Source organism: Pan paniscus, chromosome 15, assembly GCF_029289425.2.
Source record: "Pan paniscus chromosome 15, NHGRI_mPanPan1-v2.0_pri, whole genome shotgun sequence".
NCBI lineage: Eukaryota > Metazoa > Chordata > Mammalia > Primates > Hominidae > Pan > Pan paniscus.
This window is the reverse complement of record NC_073264.2, coordinates 51,580,693-51,605,607: the sequence shown is the minus strand read 5'-3', so window position 1 is coordinate 51,605,607 and position 24,915 is coordinate 51,580,693. Positions and strand designations below refer to the sequence as shown.

The following is a 24,915-nucleotide window of genomic DNA, read 5'->3' as shown; positions in this document are numbered from 1 at the left end:
TTAAAGAATATATAGTTTTATAGAATTTTACAATCGAAAGGAGTATAGATTCAGTTTCCATATTTTGCAGATGATTAAACAGAAGTCCATAGACATTAAGCAGTTTTCTCAAAGTTACACAGCTGATTTGCTTGCAGACCTATGGCAAGGATCTAGATTTATTTTCTGGTAGTTCTTTTTTTTTTTTGAGACAGGATTTTGCTGTGTTATCCAGGCTGGAGTGCAGTGTCATGATCATAACTCACTGCAACCTCAAACTCCTGGGCTCAAGAGATCTTCCCTCCTCAGCCTCTTGTGTAGCTGGGACTATAGGATGTGCCACCACAACTGGCTAAGTTTTGTTTGTTTGTTTGTTGTAGAGACAGGGTCTCACTATGTTGCCCAGGCTGGTCTCAAACTCCTGGCCTCAAGGGATCCTCCCACTTCAGCCTTCCAAAGTACTGGGATTACAGGTGTAAGCTACTGTGCCCAGCCCAGTGTTTCTTTCTTTTTTTTTGGAGACAGAGTCTCGCTCTGTTGCCAGGCTGTAGTACAGTGGCGCAATCTCGGCTCAATGCATCCTCTGCCTCCCGGGTTCAAGTGATTCTCCTGTCTCGGCCTCCCGAGTAGCTGGGACTACAGGCACATGCCACTACGCCAAGCTAATTTTTGTATTTTTAGTAGAGATGGTTTCACCATGTTGGCCAGGATGGTCTCATTCTCTTGACCCCGTAATCTGCCCACTTCGGCCTCCCAAAGTGCTGAGATTACAGGCATGAGCCACCTCACCCGGCCCAGTGTTCTTTATAATCCAGTGTTCTCATAAAACTCAATAATTTTCTTAGGTCTTCGGCAGATTGGGTAAGAAGTGTGGTGAGGAAAGAATTAGAAGTGAATACATGAAGATTTTGAAGAATCATCTATTTTTGCCCTATCTTCCTTTACTTCCATTAATTACACATTGACTTTCATGGAAGGTGATATGAAAAGGGTTTCCAGATAACATGACACTTAAAATCAATCTCTGTTGGTTTTTCCCTCTCTTCCTTACGTAATACTCAAAAAGATTATTACTTATTTTCATCTTGATCCCTTCTTTCTCTTACAAAGTAAAGCAGTTTACCTATCTTTATAGTCCAAAAAGATGTCATCAATTGGTTAATAAAAATTAAAGATTATTTTTCTGGTAATATCTTCCCCATACATTTAATAAAAGAAGCTGTGCAAATAAGTTTCTGAGTTCTTAAATTCTAGAATTCCTTATCTAGATTACATGGATCTTTGAGGATCTGTGAGCCCCCAAAATTCTGTATGTATATCCATTTTTCTGAGAAGACAGTCCATTGCTTATTTCAGGTTCTAAGAGGCCCCTCCCCACAAACAGGTTCTCAACCACTGCTTTATGTTTCAGTAGTCTGTCTTAGCATAGTTTTATTTAGGACTCAAGCCATTCTGGGGATGATGGCAGGAAAGAATGGCAAATCACACTGTGGAAAGAAAGGAGTTTATATTGTGCTGCTAATTATATTCCTTTGTATTGACACTGGGTCCTTCCTTTTCCCTGTTGCTCTAAGTTCCTAGACATCTGGAACTGAACGGTTTTACGGCAGGAATGACTGATATTCATTCGGGAATGAATGACTGTTAGCTATAAATGCTAAATTCACAGTCAGATTTCAGAGCAGTTATTACCATTGGAGAACCTTTGCCAGTCCCGATACTGTCTGACTCCGTGTTATCTTTATCGCAAGCCACCAAATGTGATGCAGTGATGTGATTTCTCTGCAGAGAACTGCTCTGTGGTGGTTGTCATTGCTGATAAATACGGTTATTTCATACCTTTAGTTCTTGTCCATTCTCTCCAGTGGAATCTTGGCAATGGTAGAAATACCTTTTTGTGTCATTTCTTAATAATCAAAATGTGATACCTTTAATTTATGTCTTCTTTCTTTCCCCACTTCATCAGTGAAGGTGGCAGAAAACCCTTCTAGTTGCTAAAATTGCTCCCTCCTCTTTGCCTTTTTTTCTAAGAAATTCATCAGCCTCTTTGGGATTTAAATAGTCTCTTATATTACCCCATGCCTACCTTTCGTGCCGTCCAACTCTTTTGGTATAGCACAATATTTACATACTAGGTAAATTATGCAATGAGAAAAGGACATTTTGACTCCTAAGTAGTACCTAGAAAAGAAGGTCATATATAAATGACACAGCCTATTTCTGATTGTTAGTGTAATTTTTGTGGTTGTATATTACTGTTCTGTTACTTAATTGTATTTTATATAAAAGACAAAACTGACACAGTTGTTTCCAAGGAATATATTGTACTTTAACTAAGTGGCCCAATAAAAAATCATGGTGTTTTAGACTAACTGTTCCTAAGTTAATGTTATTTACTAACACCGAAACGTAATAGTAGTGAAATATTTTTGTACGTCTCTTTTTATTTTAAGGTCATCAACATTCCATAATTTTGTCAAAATAGCACTAACCAAAAACCCAAAAAAAAGACCAACTGCTGAAAGACTTCTGACTGTAAGTCATTGAAATTACGAGGGGTCTTCCTATAGTCATAAATTAGACATATCAGTAGAACAAAAGTATTTATGTTTTTAAGATAAAAATATTAGTGATCTCTTACAGCAGGGGTCAGCAAACTTTCTTTTTTTTTTTTTTTTTTTGGAAACAGGGTCTCACTCTGTCACCCAGACTGGAGTGCAGTGGCGTGATCTCAGCTCACTACAGCCTCCACCCCCACCCCCTGGGATCAAGCCATTCTTCTGCCTTAGCCTCCCATGTAGCTGGGATTACAGGCGCGTGCCACTACCACCTGGCTAATTTTTGTATTTTTAGTAGAGACAGGGTTTCACCGTGTTGGCCAAGCTGGTCTTGAACTCCTGACCTCAAATGATCCACCTGCCTCAGCCTCCCAAAGTGCTGGGATTACAGGCATGAGCCACCATGCCTGACCAGCAAATTTTCTATAGGCGGGTCACATAGTAAATATTTTAAACTTTGTGGGCCATACAGCCTCTGCCACAACTACTGAGTTCTGCCATTATAGCCCAGAAGCAGCCATAAACAGTGTATATATGTGGGTATAGTTTTAATACTCAATAAATATTTACAAAAAGAGGCAGTCAGTGCACTAGATTTTCCCCATGGGCTGTAGTTTGCTGACCCCTGCCTTAGAGAAAACTTTAAAATGTTGCTGTCAGCTAAAACAAATTGCTTTTCTTGTCTTCTAATGTAAATTTATAGAATACTCTGCATATGTGTGTGTATAAAACACTTTTATATTAGAAATAGTCAGTGATTACAACAACCTAAGAAGCTTTACTGACATGCTAATATTTAATTATATATGTCTTTGTAAATTAACATAATTTTACAGAATTAAATGTATGCAGATATATGATATACATGCTTTTTTCTTATTGTGATTATGTACCATACCACAGTATTCATTTGCATCAGTATAGTGATATGAGTAATGAATGTCATTGGTATAGCCATATCTAATCTATATTAATTTTAGAACTTAATATGGATTAGATAACTTTACAAAAAGAAATTGCTTTCTAAATTTACCCTACAAAGGCTCTTCAGTTTTATATAATGTGTAATTATGGATTCTCTGATTAATATTTTTACTAACACAGTTTATTTGTATTAGTAGACTCCCATATACTTGTCTCTGCTAGTTACTGAATGAAGAAATGAAGATAGCATTTTCTTTAAGCCATAGATGTAAAGGCATACTCATGAAATTTCATTTTGTTTTCTTTTAGCACACTTTTGTTGCACAGCCAGGTCTCTCTAGAGCCCTAGCAGTTGAACTGTTAGACAAAGTGAACAATCCAGATAACCATGCACATTACACTGAAGCAGATGACGATGACTTTGAGGTAAGAAAGTGTTTGCAGTCTCATAGTTGAAAATAAATGTTTTATAAGGCCTTAAAGTTTGCTTTTTTTTCTTTGTTTTCTGAGTCTATCTTTTAACTTAGTTAAAACAGATTTAGCTACAGAGATTAATAATGTAAACGACACTTTTCCTGCACATAATTATCAGTTGATACTTTTTTATTGTGATATAACCAGTTGATACTTTTTTTATCCTAGTTCTCCTTAGAACTAGGATTAGTTCTTAACACTGTCTCTTTTTATGTTCTTAGTTTGGTTAGCCTGAAGTTTTGGTAGCTGAGATTGAAATCAGGGGTCCCTCTGCAGAAATGCAGAGGTGCTTTCCCTTTTAGTGATTGCCCTTATCTCTAGACCTCAGCTTCTGTAGTGAGTTTGATCATTCTGTGGGATATATATAAACAACATCTGTTTCCAAGGAAATAAAGGTTTTAAGAGCCTTGCTTTCAACTAAGAAAACAAAAGTGTAGCCACAACACATATGCATATTATTTTTCATGAAAAGGACTTCTTCGAAATCCAGCTGCGCATATTTGTAGTTGAATTTGTATTAACAAAATACAAATAATTTTAAAGAATGAAGCTGAAGTTCCTGTTGGAAAATGTTATCCTTTTCAGTATTTCAAAACTATTATTTCTTATATAATTAGTTGTAGGGCTATTCATAACTGTGCTTACCTTCTCTGAAAACATTATAGAATTATTTTTAATGTATTTTCTTTTTTTTTTTTTTTGAGATGGAGTCTCGCTCTGTCGCCAGGTTGGAGTGCAGTAACACAATCTTGGCTCACTGCAACCTCCACTTCCTGGGTTCAAGTGATTCTCCTGCCTCAGCCTCCTGAGTAGCTGGGACTGCAGGCACCTGCTACCATGCTCGGCTAATTTTTGTATTTTTAGTAGAGACAGGGTTTCACTAAGTTGGCCAGGATTGTCTTGATCTCTTGACATCATGATCCACCTGCCTCAGCCTCCCAAAGCGTTGGGATTACAGGCGTGAGCCACCGTGCTTGGCCTGTAATGTATTTTCTATAACAACACAATTTGTCAGGAAATCAGGAATGAGAGACTTCCTCTTCATTGACAGGTATCTATTTATGATTATAGCACAGCTGTATTTTTTCACCAGTCTCTTTCTCTCCTTATGTTCCTTCTTCTCCTTTTATGATTCCATTTTATTTCTAAGTTTTTCTGAATCTGTCTTTTCATGTCCTTTATTTATTTATTTATTTATTTTATTTCCCTTATATCTCTACCTTCACTAAAGGGAATTTTCTATTTCCTGTTTTTCAGCTTTAAATTATTTCCTATAAATATCATACTGTGTGCCAGACATGGTGGCTCACACCTGTAATCCCAGCACTTTGGGAGGCCAAGATGGGCAGGTCACTTGAGTTCAGGAGTTCAAGACCAGCTGGCCAACACGGTGAAACCCTGTCTCTACTTGAAAAAAATACAAAAATTAGCTGGATGTGATGGCAGGCGCCTGTAGTCCCAGCTACTTGGGAGGCTGAGGCAGGAGGATCTCTTGAACCCAGGAGGCAGAGGTTGCAGTGAGCTGAGATTGTGCCACTGCACTCCAACCCCAGCAACAGAGTGAGACTTTGTCTTTAAATAAATAAATATTATAGTAACTACTAGCACTCATTGGGTACTCAATGTGTGCCAAGTATTAGGCCAAATAATTTCTATGTTAACTCATCTAATATCAAAACAGTCCTTTATACTGTTTTATAAATGAGGAAACGAGGGACAAAAAATCAAAGTAATTTGCCCAGCATCATATGGCCAATAGGAAATGGAACCAGGATTTAGATCCAGGCAAACTCCAGAGCCTACTCTCTTAGTTAATACACCATCATATCTATGTATGTATTTAATAGAAATAGTCATTAAACAATCTTTAAACTCCAGTCTTTATTTCCCCATTGCCTGGTATATAGCATAATCCTGTCACGTCATGAGTACCCAGTGAATATTTAGTTGAACGTTAAATGAACTTGAAGTGGAAATATTAAATAAACCAGCCAAACAAAATTGTTTTCTACTTGAACCACTGTTTGCAACTTGGGATTAGTAAATATTTTAATTGTTTAAAGATCCAAAACTTAGTAAAGTTATTCTTGCATAAATGTAGAATTAGATATTACTCTATTCTCCAATTTGCCTTTCACTAGTTATGTAAATAACCAGACAGCTCTTATTTTTTATCTCGTTTTGCTGGGCTTTCCAAATCCACTCTACTTTCTGAATTCTCTATTTCTGTTTAATGATGTCACCATACTTTTCAGTTCTCGAAATGCAAAACCACGTGCCAGGCAGTTGGGGGGGCACAATGGTATATGAGACTAACATTATCCCTGCTTTTATAGCGCTCATAGTATAGTCTCAAAGGAAATTCAGAAGTACCAACGAATAATTTACACATGTGATGGAATGGGAGGTAAAAGGTGCTATGGAGGGATATCATAGGGACTGGAAAAAACTCACTACTGTAGAAGTGACATTTAAGCTGAAAACCTGAAGGATAAATCAGAATTAGAGGAAGAGAATAAATGTAAGTGGCCTGAGCAGAGGTGTTAATAACATGTTTGAAAGCCTAGTGATAAGGGAAAAGGCAGTGTACATAAGGAACTAAAGAAAAGTCAGTCTGGGTTGGACACGGTGGCTGTCTGTAATCTCAGCACTGTGGGAGGCTGAGGCGGCTGGATCACTTTGAATTCAGGAGTTCAAGACCACCCTGGGCAACATAGCGAAACCCCATTTCTACAGAAAATACCAAAAAATTAGCTGGGCATGGTGGCACACGCCTGTAGTCCCAGCTACTCAGGAGGCTGAGTCTGGAAAATCGCTTGAGTCTGGGAAGCAAAGGTTACAGTGAGCCAAGATCGCGCCACTGCACTCCAACCTGGGTGACAGAATGAGACCCTGTCTCAGGAAAAAAAAAAAAAAAGAGAAAGAAAGAAAAGTCAGTCTGACTAGGGCAGAAAACAAGGAAGAAGGAAGTGGTAGAAGATAACGATACAGAGCTAGATACTGTCTATCAAACCGTATTTAAAATGTTGGGCTTTAGTCTAAGGGTAGTAGAAAGCCATTAAAGGGTAAGGGAGTGACATAATCAAAATGTGCATTTTTTAAAGATCTCAGTGACTTCAGAATGGTGAGTTCATTACTGAAAACCTGTTAAAAGACTGTTGAAATTATACAAGATAAAAATAATGGTAAACTAGGATGGTAGAGCAAGGATGGAGAAAAGTGTATTAATTTAAGAATTAGAGAGTTAATGATTGGATGAAGACATGAAGGTAAGGAATAAGAAGAGAATTACTACCAGATTTTGACTTGAGCAGTTGGATGGATATATTTACTATTTACTAAGATAGGAACACTATGGTAAAATCAGGTTTGGAAAGAAAGATGAGTTAAGTTTTATACTGAAGAAGATGTTGCATAGAACTTCCAAATGGAAAAGTCTAGTAAGGAGCTAGATATGTCATTGTAGCTTGGAGAGAAAAGTTTGGACTAAAAATACAGGTTTGAGGCTAGGTATGATGGCTAATGCCTGTAATCCCAGTAGTTTAGGATGGGCCAAGGTGGGAGGATCACTTGAGCCAAGGAGTTGGAGACCAACCTGGGCAACACAGTGAGACCCTGCCTCTACAAAAAATGTTTTAAAATTAGCAAGGCTTGGTGGTGGGTTCCTGTAGTCCCAACTACCTGGGAGACCAAGGTGGGAAGATCACTTTAGTGCAAGAGGTCAAGGCTGCAGTGAGCCATGATTGTGCCACTGCACTCCAGCCTGGGTGACAGAGCAAGACCCTGTCTCAAAAAAATAAATAAAAGTAAATAAAATAATAAAAATATAAATTTGAGAGTGATTAGATACACATGTAGTTGATGCCTTAGGAGTAAATGTGATCGATCACCCAAGGGAAGCATGTAGAATGAGAAGAGAGCCTAGCACAAAACCTGAGATTTCTCCCAAAATTTAAGGATCAAGTAGGCAAAGAGCAATAGCAAAGGAGATTGATAAGGAACATTGAAAGAAGAAGGGAGAGTTTCAATGAGGACATAGAAATTAAGTTAAACTAGTTTTGGCTTTAGGTGGTTAGTGTTTGATGAGTTTAACAGAGATAATTTTCTAATAGAGGAGGGGGAGCTAGATTGAGTGATTTGAAAGATATATATTGCAATTCATTTATGAAATTGAGTTGTGAAGGGAGGGATAGGATAGAGCAGTAGCTGGAAGAGAATAAGCTGGAGAAGGATTTTTTTGTGTGTGGTGGGGGGGGGGGGCATTGCTTGAACAGTATTAAATGCTCGTGAATACTGTCCAAAATAGATAGAAGAGTCAAGGGAAGCAAGATGGAAAGGCAGAGTCCATGAGAAGGAAGCAGGGAGAAGCAACACTGCTCTTCCATTAGAGAAAGGGATGGTTGATAATGCAGTGTAGCTGGTGATTTCTATTTTCTCTGTGAAGTAAGTGGTGAGGTCATCTGTACGGATGAAGGAAAATGGGTAGGTTTGAAGAATGTGAAGAAGGTACAGAATAGTAATTGAGGGGAATGGAGGGTTAGATGACTAGAGAAGTGTTTGTGGGCAAAGTCGGAGCTCAGATTAGATGAATTTTCAGTGTGTTCTGCTGTGTAATTTTCCTCCAGCATGATTGATACCCCAGATGTGTAAACGCAAAGGTAACCAGTTGAGTTTATCCAGGATTGGCATTTTGCTGTCCCAGTGTACTAAAAGACAGTGGGGCAAAGGGAATTTAGAATTTTTGCAAGAAATTACTTGAAATTATGTGCTACCAGACATAAACTGGATAAGGAGAGATGTTGATGGAGAGTGAGAAAATAATGAATCAATGGACTTGATATTCCAATGGGAACATTGAACAAGTGTTATGGGAGTAAGTGAGAGAGTAAGCTCAAAAGATCAGAGATTTGTAATATAGAGGAAATTCATGCGTTAGAGTTGATGACAGGGTCCAAGATGTGATTTTTAGGAGTTGAGAGTACATTGAAATATATGAGAGTGTCTTTAAAGATGGGGTCAGAAAATAAGTCTAGAACAATGGATCCTCCTGGGGCTTTGAATTTATTTGGTGTGTTGGTGGGTATTGAAGTAAGGGGCGAACAAATGAGCCACTTTGAGAGTCATCAGTGAATGACAGTGAGTCATCAGAAATTTGGTAAATAGGGGTTGAGCTGAAGGCCTAAGGGGCAGGAGGTTCTGCGTGGTGGGTAGAAGTATTATGCTTCTCACTTGGCTTACTACAATATTCTTACTCAATCTCCCTGTATCCAATATTTCTCCCCTCCGTAGTCTCATACATACTTAATGATAACTCTTAAAGCTGACACTGGCAATGCCACTTCCTTGCTGTAAAGTCTCCAAAAAATTCCTTTTGCCGAGAAACTGAGGTGAAGAGCCCCAGGCTGACATTCAGAGCCTTTGTCGATTGGGCTCACCCTCGTGGTCTGTCTTTCCATCTTTGTCATCTCATCACCTAATCTTCACTGCAAACAAATAATAATCAACCCCCACTGCCTACAAACACTCCACAATTTCCTGTTATTTCTTACATCACTTTGTTCTTATTCTTTCTGCTGTCTAAAATGCTTTTCCCACATTGCTGCATATTCAGTACATACTGGTACTTCAGAGCCCCAGATGAGATTAGAGCTTTCATGAAGAACTATACCCCTTCAGGTCAAAGTCATTTCTCCCTTCACTGGGCTTTAATAGTAGTCCATTTATCCTGTTAATGAAAGGCACTTGCCATTTTCTTATCTGTATTTGTGTGTCTTATCTTCCTAGACTGTAAGCTCTTTGAGGACAGGATTTGTGTCTGTCTTTGAATCTCTTCGGTATTTTATACAGTATAAACATGGAACAAGTGAAAAAACTTCCGAAGTATTGTAGCGTTCATTGTATTTGTTTTATGTTTATCCTATAATTTACTAGTAGATATTCATATTTATCAATAAATGATAAGAAAGTTTGACCTTTTAACTTTCTCATTGAAATTTGTTAAAGTATATATATTATGCTTATATTCACAGCCCCATGCAATCATTCGTCATACCATTAGATCTACAAACAGGAATGCCAGAGCTGAACGGACAGCTTCAGAAATAAATTGTATGTGTTTGGTTTACATTTTCCATTGGTGGTTTTGGAGGGTTGTGCTGCGTGTTCTTGTATGTTTTGTAGAATAATAAAATTTCAGACTAAGGCTACATACTTCAACATATCAGAATACTTTTAAAACAGGGGTTGCTTTTCTGGTTTCGATGGAATTCCCTTGGTTTGTAATTTCTGAATAATTTTTATTTTCCAGTTATGGACAAAATCATGCCCATTGCTGAAAATCTGCAAGAAAGAAAAGAGAAAATTAACATTGCATACAATCACATCACCCAGAGCCAACCCATAGTTAATATTTTGCCACATTTCTTTCATTTTCCATGTGTATTTTTACATGGCTGAATTTATGCTATGCATAAAATTTCACTTAACAATAGAATTAATTTCCATATATTAGTATAGACTTTATAACCATTCTGTTTAGCGATTGCATTCTGTTTCATTAATTGATACATTGTAGTTAGCCAGTTTACTCTCACTGTACATTTGGGTTGGTTTCAGGTTTTAAAAATCAGATGAGCACTAGGATGAATCTTTCTAAAGGAAATATTTCAAAAGCGAGATTAGTTTTTAATTTAATAATCATTGACATGAAAATTTTCTATCAATATTTGTCACCTTAGCTAAATTAATTTAGAACTACAGATTTGTAAAGAAGTTTTAGTTCTCTGGTTTATTGCCTTAAATGAATACTTGTTCTGAGAGATTTAAAGTAGTTTATATTAAAATAAGGTTTATGACTAACAAAAACAAATAAAATTGTAAACCATACTAGAGGAAAATAATTCATCAAATATTTGAGCTAATTAGAATGATTGCCAGTGTGCATTTTGTTTAAGTCTGAGTTTTCATAAACCCAAACATTTCTAGCTTTCTGGACATAGCTTTAAAACTCTTAGTCACTAGAGAGTTAGAGTATCTTTCCCTTCTCAGTTGTTTCAATCAGGCCTTTTCATAATTAAGCCAGTAATTCAAGATTTAGTGTCTTTGTTAGTACCTAGATTGATGATATCTTATGCTGTTCTCTCCTTTTATAATCTGAGATGAAGTCTGTGGGCCTCAAATACTAAAGAGAAAAGTAACAAAGTTGATATTCCATTGTAACATCATATTCTTTATTTTATGCAGTTCTGTAGTATTCCATTAATGTAGTCTATTTTATCTATCTTTTCTCGTATAGTTTTGGGTTTTGTGTCATATTTAGAAGGCTTTCTCGATTCCAAAGTTATCAAATAATTTTCCTATTGTTTCTTCTTGTGTTTTTAGTTTCTTTTTTTAATATTTAAAAACCTGATATAAATTATTTGGTAGAAGGTATGAAGTATGGATTCAACTTGAGTTTCTTTCTAGATGACTACTCATTTGTTTCATTATTTATTGAAAATGCAATCTTTCTACTCATGGATTTGATATGCCATCTTTATTATATACCGAATTGGCATAGATATTTTAGGGTTGTTTCTGGAAATTCTATTCTATTCTGGAAATTCTATTCTGTTGCATGTCTGTTTCTGTGCCAGTAGCATACTTTTGATTATTATATCTTGATAATATCTGTTAGAACTAATCCTACTCCTACTCTCTGCCCCTCCCCACAACACACACATATGTACCTTGTCACACTTCTTTTTCATTATGACATTTGGCTATTGTGCCTTCTTCCCCACATAAACTTAAGAATCAGCTTATGTGGTTAAAAAAAAAACAGAAAAATTCATTGTTTTTACACAGATCTTATTACTTTGGGAGAGTTGACATATTTATGATATTCAGTCTTCTTAATCAAAATAGGCTTCTTCAGAGATAAGATTTAGTTCTTTTATATTCCACAATATTAGCCCAAAATACTAATATCCTCATAGAGTAAGTTCTGTGTGCTTAAAGCACCAGACAAAGCGGTAGAGTAGAAGGTCACTTTATTAATAGCTTGTCTTTAAATTTTTGTGAAACTTCTTTTGTATTTATCAGGAATGTTTTACCACTTTGCTTTTGTTTGTTTGATAGATTTTATACTATTTATTTCTACTCTGTTTTTTGTTTCAGTGTTTTAAATTGAAGTGGTAACTTATATACAGTAAAATGCTCAAATCTTAAGAATACTCCAGGGTAAATTTTTAAATATATACACTCATATAACTACCACCCAGCTAAAAATATGAGTTAGAACATTATCAGAATCTCAGAAGGTTCCCTCACGAGAGCCTTCACAATCAGTTTTCTTAAATTCTATACTCGCCTGCCCTCTCTCTGCCCAGGCGAATTACTATTCTGATCTCTGTCACATAAACTGGCTTTTACCTGATCTTGACCTTCAGGTAAATGGAATTATACAAAAAGCAACTTTTGTTCCTGGCTTCTTTTACTCAACTTTATGTCTGTTAGAGTCATGTGTAGTAATAGTTCAGTTTTCACTATACTGTAGTATTCCATTGTATGACCATACCACAATTTATCCATTCTTCTGTTGATGAGCATTTGATTTATTTCTGGTTTTGGGCTATTATGACTACTGTAAGCATTTTTACAGTGTATTTTTAGTGGACATAAATGATTATTATGAATCACACCCAATCAGTCTAAGACCACCAGGGGCAAATGTGTAGTCCAACAAAGTCAGGTTTACTGACTCCTTGCAGTGAGAGAGAACACACACCAGAGGAACCAAACCATTCAAGATTTCATCAAACAAGGGAAAAGAAATACAGGATTTTGGAGAGTAGAGTTCAGGTGAATTTTAAATGATGACTTAATGCAAAGTAGGGATGTATCTGAAAGGGTGAACATCAGGTCTCTGCTGTTAAAGTAAACCCGGGAGTATGTTTCCTTGGAAACTTTTCGAAGTGTTGTGTTCAGAAATGCCTTTATTTGAAGCTCTGCATCTGGACTGGAAATTGAGTCTGTTTCTCTGTGTCAGTGATTTAGTCCAGGCAAGAATAGGATGATTCATTCTAAATGTGATTTCATGTAGCAATGTTTCTAGCAGTCAGTGATTTTAGAGAGAGAGAGATTTCTCAGTTAGAAAGCAGAATAACTCAGAGGGGGTCATTATATGAAACTTTACATGTACAAAGTATCCTTGGGAGAAACATTGTTTCCTGTTGACTTTGCATTTGGATTTGTGTCTGTCCTTTCAGCTTTATGAATGGCAAGACAGATTTCCTACTTTCTCAGTCTGATTCAAATATGAGTGTATTAGCTAAATTACCTAATTTTTTTTCTTTTTCTTTTTTTGGTTTGTCATCTGAAGAGTGTATTGGTGGTTGAGTCGTTACCTAGGAAACCAGCTGATTACAAGGAATTGGCACCAAGGGAAGGTAGGAGGTATTCACGAAGAGTATAAGCCTAGCAGTTAGTTTAATTGTATAGTTTTAGCTGACTCACAAGTAAATTTCAGCCAGGTGTTAGACTCATACTCCAGACTGACTAAGGCTGCAAAGGGCAATAGTAAGAATAGGGACTCTACAGGTATCATAATAAAGAAGTAACAAGCATCTGTCAACAGTCCAAAACCTCCAGCTAGCAAAAAGTGGGGGGAAATGTGACTAAGAAATAAAGTACTGTTGTTGCAGTTTAAAGTAAAACAACCAGTGGCTCCAGTTATCTTTCCATGGGTCTTGGGCAGACTTTTCATGTAGTTATCAGTTTGGTCCAACTGACTTGGGTGGAAGCCCTCTTCTTTTTGTAGTCATCTGCTTCAGAAGGATTCCTTGTCACCTCTTTTTGAGGTGTCCTGCTGGGACAGTCTTCCAGCAATTTAAGATTGGTGCATGTCTCTATGTTTGAGAGACATGAATACAGGGATCAACACCCTATTTTACCGTTGCATTAGTTATTAACAGTACCTGGCAAAATTCTATTTATTGAGTTTAGAGGGCAGTTTTCCAGAAGACAGTCTCTGAATTTTAATATAAAGGTTGTTTCAGAGGAAATGCTTCTTGGACCTGTTTGAATGGAAAACTGTGTGTACTCTGAGTTCCAGTTAATAACTGGAAATGTAATAAACATAGTAACTTGAGATGATGGCAGTATTCCCAGATGTATAGGATGCCCAGATTTTGGTTCATAGAGTTAATGAGCTCCAGGGGAACTGCCGTCACTTGTCATTCAGGCAAAAGAGAAAAACAACAACAAAAAATCCTTTAGGCTAAGGAAGTCTCAGGATTTCTGAAAGTTTAACCAACTTCAGTTTGAGATTTCTATTTGTCCTTTTTATCTTACCTGAAGGCTAAGAGTGATAAAGGCAATAGAGATTTTGAGTGAGATGTACAGATGCTCCCCGATTTATGATGGGGTTACATCCTAATAAACCCATTTAAGTTGAAAATATCATAAGTCAAAAAAACATTTAATATACCTAACCTACCAAACATCATAACTTAGCCCAGCCAGCTTAAACATGCTCAGAATACTTAATGTTAGGGTAGCTGACTGGGAGCTGTGGCTTGCTGTCGCTGTCCAGCATCTCAAGAGAGTATCATACTGTATATCCCTAGACTGGGAAAAGATCAAAATTCAAAGTACAGTTTCTACTGAATGCATATCACTTTTATACCACGAGAAAGTCAGAAAACTTGTAAGTCAAGCCTTTGTCAGTTAGGAAGCATCTATATTGTCTTACAAATCTCTTTAGTAACAGTTCTAGGGAGGTAAGTGTTTCTGTCTCCAGAGAAGTAATCACAGATTTCCCAAGTAGGGAGCACAAACTCAAGACACGTTTTTTTTTTTTTTTTAACCATTGGTATAGTTGAGGCTTTTCAACAAGCTATATTCATCCTAAAAATAGACTATAATTACCAAATAAAAGCCTATATTGACAGAATAACTATTGTTGAAAAAAAAAACCTGTAACATATCTGTAAGTTCTTCTACATGAGTATTTTTTAAAGCTGCCAATTATAACCCAATTCATGACATCAACTCAGTTTTTAAAAAAAGATATGAGGTACTGCAGTATGAAACTTTTGTGGGTTTTGTTTTGTTTTTAAGCAATTTGTGATGTGTCTGCATTTTTTTCTTTGTATTCTATCTTGGGCTGATTGAGCCTCTTAGATCTGTAGGTTAATATTTTTCATCAAATTTGGAAAGTGCTTGGCCACTATTTATTCAAAATTTCTGCCCCAGTCTCTCTCCTCTGCTTCTGGGACTCCAGTTATATATGTAAGAACACTGAATGTTGTCTACAGGTCGTGGAGGCTTTGTACTCCCACTACACTCTTCTTCATGTATCCACACATAAGTTTTTTTTTTTCTTCACTGTACTTCAGTTTTGTTTCTGTTGCCCTGACTTGAAGCTTATTGATCTTTTTTACAGTATTGAGTCTACTGTTCAGTGAATTTCATTTCAGGCAAGCATTTTTTGGATCTAGACTTTCAGTCATATATGTACTATACCTGTATACACACACATCCATATATATAATTTCTGTTTTTCTACTGAGCTATTCCATCTGCTCACTTACTGTGTCTATCTTTTCTCTTAAATCCTTGAACATATTTATAGCTGTTTTGAAATTCTTGTCTGCTGATTTTTACATCTGTGTCACCTCTGGGTCTGTTTTTACTAATTTGTTTTCAACTGGTTATGGTTCCTATTTTCTAGCTTCTTTGGTTGTCTTTTTTATTGTATCTTGGACAATGTAATACAATGTTGAGCATCTGGATTTTATCCTCTTTCTTTAAAGAGTTAATTACCTGGTATGTCTACTTAATCCTTTCAAGGCTTGTGTCAGGTTTTAGTAGAGTATTCAGCAAGGTCTTTCCTCTGGTAGAAAGCCAAATTTTTCCTGGTACTGTGGGATTTCCAGAATCTCACAGCACTCTGTTAGCTGTTTTCTGAGATAACTTGCATACTCTTGCTTTGCCCTTAGTATTCAGCCAAAGACTTAAGAAAACTTCTTTGCATATTTTTGGAGTTCATCCTTCATACAGCTTATTTTTGGGACTGTGCCCTCTACCTAAGCAGCGCTAAATTCAAATCCTTGTTCCGTTCACCTGTTGAGACTGTTACTTTCTCTGTGGGCTCCATTTTCTTGTGTCCTAGTTTGGAAAGTGCCCCCAGGCAGAAAGTCAGGGTAAATATGGCTCTTACCACCATGTATTTTCCTTCTTTTAAGAATCACAGACTTACAGTGTCTGTGGTGCATTGCCTCCAAACAGTTGCTTTAGTTTGTACACACACAAACATGCAGACATATATATGTTTACATGTAGATAGCTGTTTATACAGAAGGGTAAGTGCAATTTCTGTTATTTAAAAATGGCCAGGTGTGGTGGCTCACACCTGTAATCCCAGCACCTTGGGAGGCTTAGGTGGGCAGATCACCTGGGGTCAGGAACTCCTGATGTCAGGAAACCTCATGAGATGGTGAAACCCCATCTCTACTGAAAATGGAAGAATTAGCCAGGCGTGGTGGCGGGCACCTGTAGTCCCAGCTACTCGGGAGGCTGAGGCAAGAGAATAGCTTGAACTCCGGAGGCGGAGGTTGTAGTGAGCTGAGATTGCGCCACTGCACTCCAGTCTGGCGACAGAGTGTGAGACTCCATCTCAACAACAACAACAACAACAAAAAAGTAATACATTATTTTCACATTTTATGTAATGTGAAATGCAGCTCTAGACCTGCTTGCCAGTGTTTCTTGTTGTCACAAAAACAAACTTTAGCTCATCTCTGTTTCAGAAGACTAAAGAGGTTCTTTATGAATAGTAGTAGTTCTTGAATTCAGATGTTTTTTAATTACGTTAAGTCATGAATGACCAAGGACTTTTTATTTTAGATTATTTTTTAAAGTAGATACTGTATTTTATGGAATGTCTTCTAAACTTTTATTGAAAAATTTATGACATACTGTTTTTGTTTAATGTGATGAATTATGTCAGTACTTTGTATTTGCTTTTTACAAATCTTGTTTTTAGGAATAAGGACAACTGGATCCTATTTGAAAGCGCTTTTAAAAAATATTTTGTTTCCTAAGATTGTATTTAGGAATTTTGCATCTCTATGATGCAAGTATGAGTGTTTAAAAAAATCTGGGGGGCTTTTAATCACATTAGATTTTAGAATTTTTAAATTTTAAATACTTTATGAGGAAGTAATAAACCCTCCTTTTCTACGTTTTAGAATATTTTATAGAAAAGAAGTTACTCTTTGAATATTTTGAATAACTCTGAAGTCAGTATGACTAGGCCAAATAAAATACATATTTAGCAAAATATATCAGATTCCTGAATGCCATTGTGACATTTAATTGAACAGAAGTCATTTGTTCTTTTTAGATAATTTTTAGGTAGTTTTTCTTAGTTCATCTCTGCCGTGAAGCTGTAGCTTAAACCGTCTCAAAACAGAGTCTACAGCATAGAGAAAATTCTTAAAGTTTTTACTTAGTCATTTATTTTTGATGAATTTTTTAAAATCTCTTTTATACAAAAAGAACTGTTTAATTTCCTGATTCCAGACAAGAATTAAGTAGAGATGTTAGGAAGATCCCAGTTTGTTATTTACTTTTGGTAAGCATAACAAAGGGGTACTCTTGTAGTCAAAAAATAACATATTTTTTGTCTTCTTTCCCCTCTTCGTTCTCCCTCCCCCACCCCATATACAAACTTGTCATTACATTTCTGAGATCAACCCTTTGAGATGCTGAGTTTGTACATACCTGTTATATATTTTGCAGTTGACAAATTACAATTTGAACCTCCTCTGAGAAAAGAAACAGAAGCACGAGATGAAATGGTAAGAATTCATTTTTAAAGCATTATTTTCACATTAAGATTTGAGAAAACTTTTTTTTTGTTAGTTGTACTTTGATTAGAAAACAAAGTAATATACTCTTTTAAGCATTAGTTTTGACAATTTTTCCCGTATTAAAGTTTTTAAAAGTTTATAGTTAGTTTTGTTTTTACTAGAGTACGATGTAATACACTATTTCAATCATTCATTTTAACCTCCTTAGTCTTTTGAAGGTTTTACATGATGTTATTAAATACGCAGAATTTGATTCTTAGCTTTAAGCTCTTAGGACCTTTTTTTTTTTTAACTGATTCTGTTTGTTTTATAGTAAATTCTACATTCTGTATTGCCTTACTATTTTTTAAATGTATTTTATTTGTTAATATAGTTTCTTTTTTAACCATTGCTGCTATTTTGAATTTACTGTTTAGTTACCTCTTTCCTTATCTGAAATGAAAAAAGTGGCCGGGCCCAGTGGCCAACTCCTGTAATCTCAGTACTATGGGAGGCTGAGGCGGACAGATCACCTGAGGTCAGGAGTTCCAGACCAGCCTGGCCAACATGGCAGAACCCTGTCTTTACTAAAAATACAAAAATCAGCCAGGCATGGTGGCATGTGCCTATAAACCCAGCTCCTCAGGAGGCTGAGGCAGGGAGAATTGCTTGAACCCAGGAGGTGGAGGTTGCAGTGAGCCAAGATCAAGCTACTGCACTCCATCCAGCCTGGGCGACAGAGTGAGACTCCGTTTCAAAAATAAATAAATAAATAAAAAGAAAAAAGTAATGAAGCAAGATATTATTAGAGTTAGCCTAACCTAGCCTATTGAGTTCATCCTTAATGTTTGGAAGTAGTGCTCTTCTTACTGTAAATGTTGCTGTATGATAAAACCCCAGTTTCCATGCTAAGAGGGAAAAGTAGTAGCACCAGTAAATTCATGACAGTTTAGTAATATGATATTTAGTTTTCCATGCTAATGGAGTGATGATGTAGATAATTCAGTTGTTTTCTTTTATTGTTTGCTTTGGAATATGCTCACATACTGATAAAGAAGGTTTGTCACATTTGAAGCTACCTTTAGTATGTTTATGGAATTTCTTAAGTTCAGGTCGACTGATAATGAGTCATTGACCTAAATATGTCAAATGACAAAGCAAATCTACCTAGAGATTAAAAAATTGATTGAATGCCAAGATGATTAATAATCATGACACTGGAATGTTTTCTTGAATCAAATAAAATGGTTAATACCTATTACAAAGTAACATTTTAAACTATATTTTTATCTTTACAGGGATTGTCATCAGACCCAAATTTCATGTTACAGTGGAATCCTTTTGTTGATGGTGCAAATACTGGCAAGTAAGTTGTTTTCTAATTTAATAACTATATTTTATTTGATTACATAAGAACAGTATGGGGCATGTGATTTATTCTAATAAGCTTTAATTTGCATTCTTGAAAAAGTTATGCCATTAATGAAGGTAAAGCTTTTGAGTTTTACCAAAAAGCATTATGTATTGATCATTAAGGTTTTTTATTTGTTTTTGTTTTTAATCAGAATATGCTATGTAATGATAATATACTGAAAAGTGAGTCACATGATGTCCATGTCTCATGGAAAAAATACTGTAACAGAGTTAAAAAGCCCCAGTTCATCTCTCCAATATAGTTACCTCTACAATTAAGTGAGGGGGCTGGCCTTCATGAGTTGTTCCTAACCTGTCTGTGTACTGCAATTGCCTACAGAGCTCTTTAGAAATGCAGGTTCCTAGGTTCCCACATTAGGCCTATACATTTGGAGTTAACAAACTATGGCAGCCCACAAACTAAGAATAGTAAATACATTTTTAATGGTTGAAAAGAAATCAAAAGAATAATTATATTTTATTACACATGAAAATTACATGAAATTCAAATTTCAGTGTCCATAAATAAGTTTGTTAGAATATAACTATGCTTATTAGTTTATGTATCGTACATGGCCGCTTTCACACTATAACAGCAGAGTTCCATAGTTACAACCACTGTATGCCTTGCAAAACCTGCAGTATTTACTCTCTGGCCCTTCATAGAAAAAGTTTGCCAACCTCTGGTATAGAATACAGTCTTTGGGACTGGATCTAAGAATCCTGAAAGCCGCCTAATTGATTGCAATGACTGTGGATAAGTGTGTGGGACCAGTGGACTAGATAAGTGCTTCTCAAACTTATTGACCTGGAGAGCTTATTAAAAGGAAGATTCTGTGCATTTAGAAAAGTTCCCAGATGATGCCAATTCTGCTGGTTTGAGGATCCACTTTGAGTAACAAAAGGTTTGATGATATACCCACTTGAATCTATGGGTCCCAACTCTAAAATTCTGAATCAGTTTTTTAACCAAGAAGTTAATTTAGTTTTTATTACATAAGAAATATAGCAAAGCATAACCATAAAAGTAAAAGAAGACTTTGTGTTCACTTTTTAAAATCTTTATTTTATAGACATACAATTTGACAATATGAGTGAGGTCTTAGGTCTTCCTAAAGATTTTATACTCTGCATCGTGATCTGTCTTTTACATCCTCTGTATAGAAACTGATTTTAATACATATTTAATAGTATCTGTGTTTTCGGTTATGGTCATTTATCGTCATCTAAATTGCATTTCTTCTTTGTATTAGATCAACCTCAAAACGTGCAATACCACCTCCCCTACCTCCTAAGGTGAGCTACTTAATGATTTTGAACACTAAATCCTTATTTAAATAATATAGTTAAATTTTTAAAATAATTTTGAGTTTTTTCAAAATTTTCTTAAATGTATTTTAGATGAATAGAGTTTTCTTCAAAAGAAGTGTATGATGGTGTAAAATATATAGTAAAGAAGATTTCATGAGGAATACAATATTTTTAATAGCTATTAGAAAAAGGCGGCCAGGCGTGGTTGGTGGCTCACGCATATAATCCCAGCACTTCGGGAGACAAAGGCAAGTGGATCACTTCAGATCAGGAGTTCGAGACCAGCCTGGCCAAGTGGTGAAACCCTGTCTCTACTAAAAATACAAAAATTAGCTGGGCATGGTGGCGTATGCTTGTAATCCCAGCTACTTGGGAAGCTGAGGCATGAGAATCGCTTGAACCCAGGAGGCGGAGGTTGCAGTGAGCTGAGATCGTGCCACTGCACTCCAGCCTGGGTGACAGAGCGAGACTCCATCTCAGTAAAAAAAGAAAGAAAGAAAAAGGCAAAAACAGGTTATTGCTTATTGAAGAAAATACTTGACTACATGGAGGGGAAACAGTTCATCATTTATCATTCTTATGACTACAATTTGACATGTTAGTGGAGTCATTTTTCTTGATTGTTTCTAGTTGTTTTGTGGATTTTTATATAATTATATTAGTTATAAAAATTTTATCAGTTTTAAGGCTGATTAAAAATCACATGGCAAGTTGATAGTTGTGTTGGGCAGTAACTCACCTCTTACTTTGCTCACTTAGCCCAGTGAATTGAACTGTATAGAAGAAAGAAAAAAGGTGCATTTCCCTTTCCCTAAAGACTCTGATGCCTAATGATAACTGTTAAAGTACTTCTTTGTCTTTGTACCACTAGCCAAGGATAAGCAGTTACCCTGAAGACAACTTTCCGGATGAAGAAAAAGCATCAACCATAAAACATTGTCCTGATTCAGAAAGCAGAGCTCCCCAAATTCTCAGAAGACAGAGTAGCCCAAGTTGTGGGCCTGTGGCAGAGACTTCCTCTATTGGTATGGCTAGCATTATCAGCAGCCATGGGGTACATATGGCTAGATATTGTTATCTGGGTGAATAAATCAAAGTGAAAACTGAAATGAGAGTAATTTGTTCCTATTTCAAAAAATATCTTTTTTATTTAGTCAATCCTGTTATAGCTTAAAGCTTTGTAAAGGCTCTTTAATTCTGCATGGATGGGCTATAAATAGATTTCAGTTCACTTCAATCCTAATTTGAATCCTTACTAAATATTTATTATAGGATCTAGAAGGGTGAATGCATGTTTCTGCCCCCAGAACTTCAGGGTCTACAGCAGAAGGTATACCCACATACACATAACATTAGGAAAGACAGTTTATGTATGTGTCTTCTGAAATAATTACCTGGATGTAACAGAAGACCAGAGATTTCTGAGGGAGATAAAGATGGGGAATAAGGAAACTAAGCTCTTGCAGGATTTTTTTTTTCTGTAGAGACGGGGTTTCGCCATGTTGCCCAGGCTAATCTCAGACCCCTGGGCTCAAGTGATCCGCCTGCCCCGGCCTCCCAAAGTGCTGGAATTACAGGCATGAGTGACCGTACCTGGTCCTTCCTGCAGGATGTTAAAGGGCTTGGTGAGCCCTCAGTAGGTAGATGAAATGCACTGAAGCTGGGAAATCTGAATTATGCAGTCTATTATAATAGAAATGTGAGCTTTTAAAGGGTATATACTGGAAGATACAACTGAAAAGGTGGATTGAAGTTCAATTATAAAAAGCCTTGCATATCAGAGTCAGTAGGTCAGATTTTTTTTCTTCATGATACGGAAAAACATGGATTAAGACCACTGCTAAAGATGCAATGCTACCTCTATAGAATCTAGAGGAAGGCACCAAAGATAAATTAACTTACCTGAGAGTAGAGAATATTCCCCAATAAAGGATCACCCAAGTGAAAGACAAATAGTGGGAGAAAGGGGAAATAATTTTTCAAGGAAAGTGCTTATTTGTGTGGTCATTCAACTTTTAACATGATTCTCTTTAGGAAATGGTGATGGTATTTCAAAACTGATGAGTGAAAATACAGAAGGATCAGCACAAGCACCACAGTTACCACGAAAAAAGGACAAACGAGACTTCCCTGTAGGTATAACAGGCATTTAGCAATTAGTTGTAAATAATACTATATTTATCATGCAAGGGGCATAGTCTGTTTAATTCAGTAATTCAAGTAACAGAAGTTCTAAATGTCTCAAGTTTCTTTTTAAGACTTAGGAGGTCTTACACTAGTAAATTTTATTTTTCCCATAGAAACCAGCCATCAATGGCCTTCCACCCACCCCAAAAGTTCTGGTAAGGAATATTTTTATGTGAACTATTTGCCGTTTTTTCTCTCTTTAGAAGCAGCAATATATTGGCTATCAATATACTTGAGCCTTTGAAAGTTAAGATATCATAAAATACAAAGATATTGAATGCATTTGGATATCTCATCATGTATTCTAATTTGAGTGTGTGAATTGGAATTGACAGTGTTTCACTTTTTGTAAATACTGGCAATTGAGTCATCAGATTAGCCTACAAAGGCCTATTTAATTTTAATGCGATGATATTAATAGTACTGTGTCCTCTTCTTGATGTGGATTAAATATCTTTCTACCTCTAAAGTGATTTTCACATTGGACTATATACAATTAAAAGGAACCAGGGAAGCTTATATTAATGCATTTTTCCTGGCCAGTCAGTGGAACTTATCTGTGAATGGGAACCCCATGATCCCATGAATGGGATGGGAACCAATCGTATGAATGGGATGCTTTATACATTGTCCTTTTTTATTCAGTGAAAGTCTAATGTATAATATAAATATCAACCTTTTTGTCCCTTATGACTATTAAAGAGTTATACTGCAATTGTAATCACTATAATGTTACTGAATAAAATTATCCATTGTTTCACATTAATAATTGTCAGTCCTAAAAAATAGTAGTAACTTAAAATTCCTAGACTATGTTATTGATGTATGTAGATCTTTTGGTAAATTTGATATTTGTGCCATAAAATAGTGGATTACAAAAGGAAAGAATATGAGACTGTCTTGGTAGTAGGGGTTTAATGATGTGAAAATATGAATTTTGTTTTGGAATGAAACAACAAGCATGCGCAAATAAGAGTTAATTTGGTATTTCAATGATGTTAGTTATTTTCCAAGAATATATAAAATTTTCTAATCAAGTAAGTTAACATTTCTTTCTTTATAAATAAGATGGGAGCATGCTTTTCAAAAGTTTTTGATGGCTGTCCTTTGAAAATTAATTGTGCAACATCCTGGATACATCCTGATACAAAAGGTAAAATGTTTGAATTTTATATACATCTCCAATAAAATATTTATTATGGGAAAGATCTTTATGATCAGTGACTTGAAGTTGTTTATTTTAAAAATACGACTTTAGAGACCTAATGGTATAGGCACCTGCAACAACCTAAATAGGTCAATAGGGTTTTGGTTTAAAGGATTTAAAATTTAGGAGTGTATAGGAGCTATTCTTGATTAAAGGACTAAAGAGAAATCACAACTGATTGCATCCTTAATTTAGAATTTTCTTTTACTGTAAAAGGACGTTATTGGGACAATTTATAATCTCAATTAGTAAGGATTATAGATAACCTTGTTTATTGTTTAAGTATTAATGTCTTGTGGTTATATGACTTTTTTTTCCTTAATGTACACAAATATTTCAAAGTAAAGAGGCATCATGCTCATAAGTTATCTTAAACAGCTCAGAAAACAAACATTTACATAAGGAAGAGAGAAGGATCAAGCAGAAGTAGTAATGTTCAACATTTGTGGAATTTGTGTTACAGGTATTTAGGAATTATTTGTACTATTACAACTTTTCTGTACGTCTGAAATGATGTTAAAATAACTTTTTTAAAATTTAGACTATGTTCCTGAAGTGAGGAAACATTTTCAGAGGCAAAAATTTGGAATCAAATAGATCTGGGTTTGGATTCCCACTCTGTCATTACCATGTGACTTTGAAAACAAACATAACACCTCTGCTTTTCAGTGTGATTGTTTGAAACATGAATCACTCCCGATATTTACTTTATTTCAAGGAAGGAACAAGCCTACCCCAGTGTCTAGCAATTAGCAAACAGAAGCTATTAGGCAGTAGAGGATTTCAGGAAATGTGTGTTTCTACTTAATAATAAAGACAGGTTATAATGATTGGCTTTAAATGCCACTATTAAAAAGTATGACAGAGGGGGTATATATGTGTGTGTGTGTGTGTGTGTGTGTGTGTGTGTGTGTGTGTGTGTGTGTGTGTGTATAAAATAATTTTTTTTTAGAGACAGGGTCTTGTTCTGTTGCCTAGGCTGGACTTCAGTAGTGCAGTCATAGTTCAGTGCAGCTCAAACTCCTGG

General features: G+C 35.9%; 1 protein-coding gene across 5 annotated transcripts in view; it reads left to right on the top strand.

Annotated features, from left to right (window-relative positions):
• Positions 1–24,915, top strand: part of MAP4K5 (mitogen-activated protein kinase kinase kinase kinase 5) — a 116,841-nt gene that overhangs the window by 66,055 nt on the left and 25,871 nt on the right. For all 5 annotated transcript variants that reach the window (XM_055097565.2, XM_055097564.2, XM_055097567.2 and 2 more), the window contains 10 exons: positions 2,433–2,514; positions 3,771–3,887; positions 9,965–10,043; positions 17,721–17,779; positions 19,069–19,136; positions 20,437–20,479; positions 21,366–21,519; positions 22,529–22,626; positions 22,795–22,836; positions 23,750–23,834. In XM_055097565.2, coding sequence (XP_054953540.1) covers positions 2,433–2,514; positions 3,771–3,887; positions 9,965–10,043; positions 17,721–17,779; positions 19,069–19,136; positions 20,437–20,479; positions 21,366–21,519; positions 22,529–22,626; positions 22,795–22,836; positions 23,750–23,834 — 827 coding nt within the window. The remainder of the gene's footprint in view (positions 1–2,432; positions 2,515–3,770; positions 3,888–9,964; positions 10,044–17,720; positions 17,780–19,068; positions 19,137–20,436; positions 20,480–21,365; positions 21,520–22,528; positions 22,627–22,794; positions 22,837–23,749; positions 23,835–24,915) is intronic.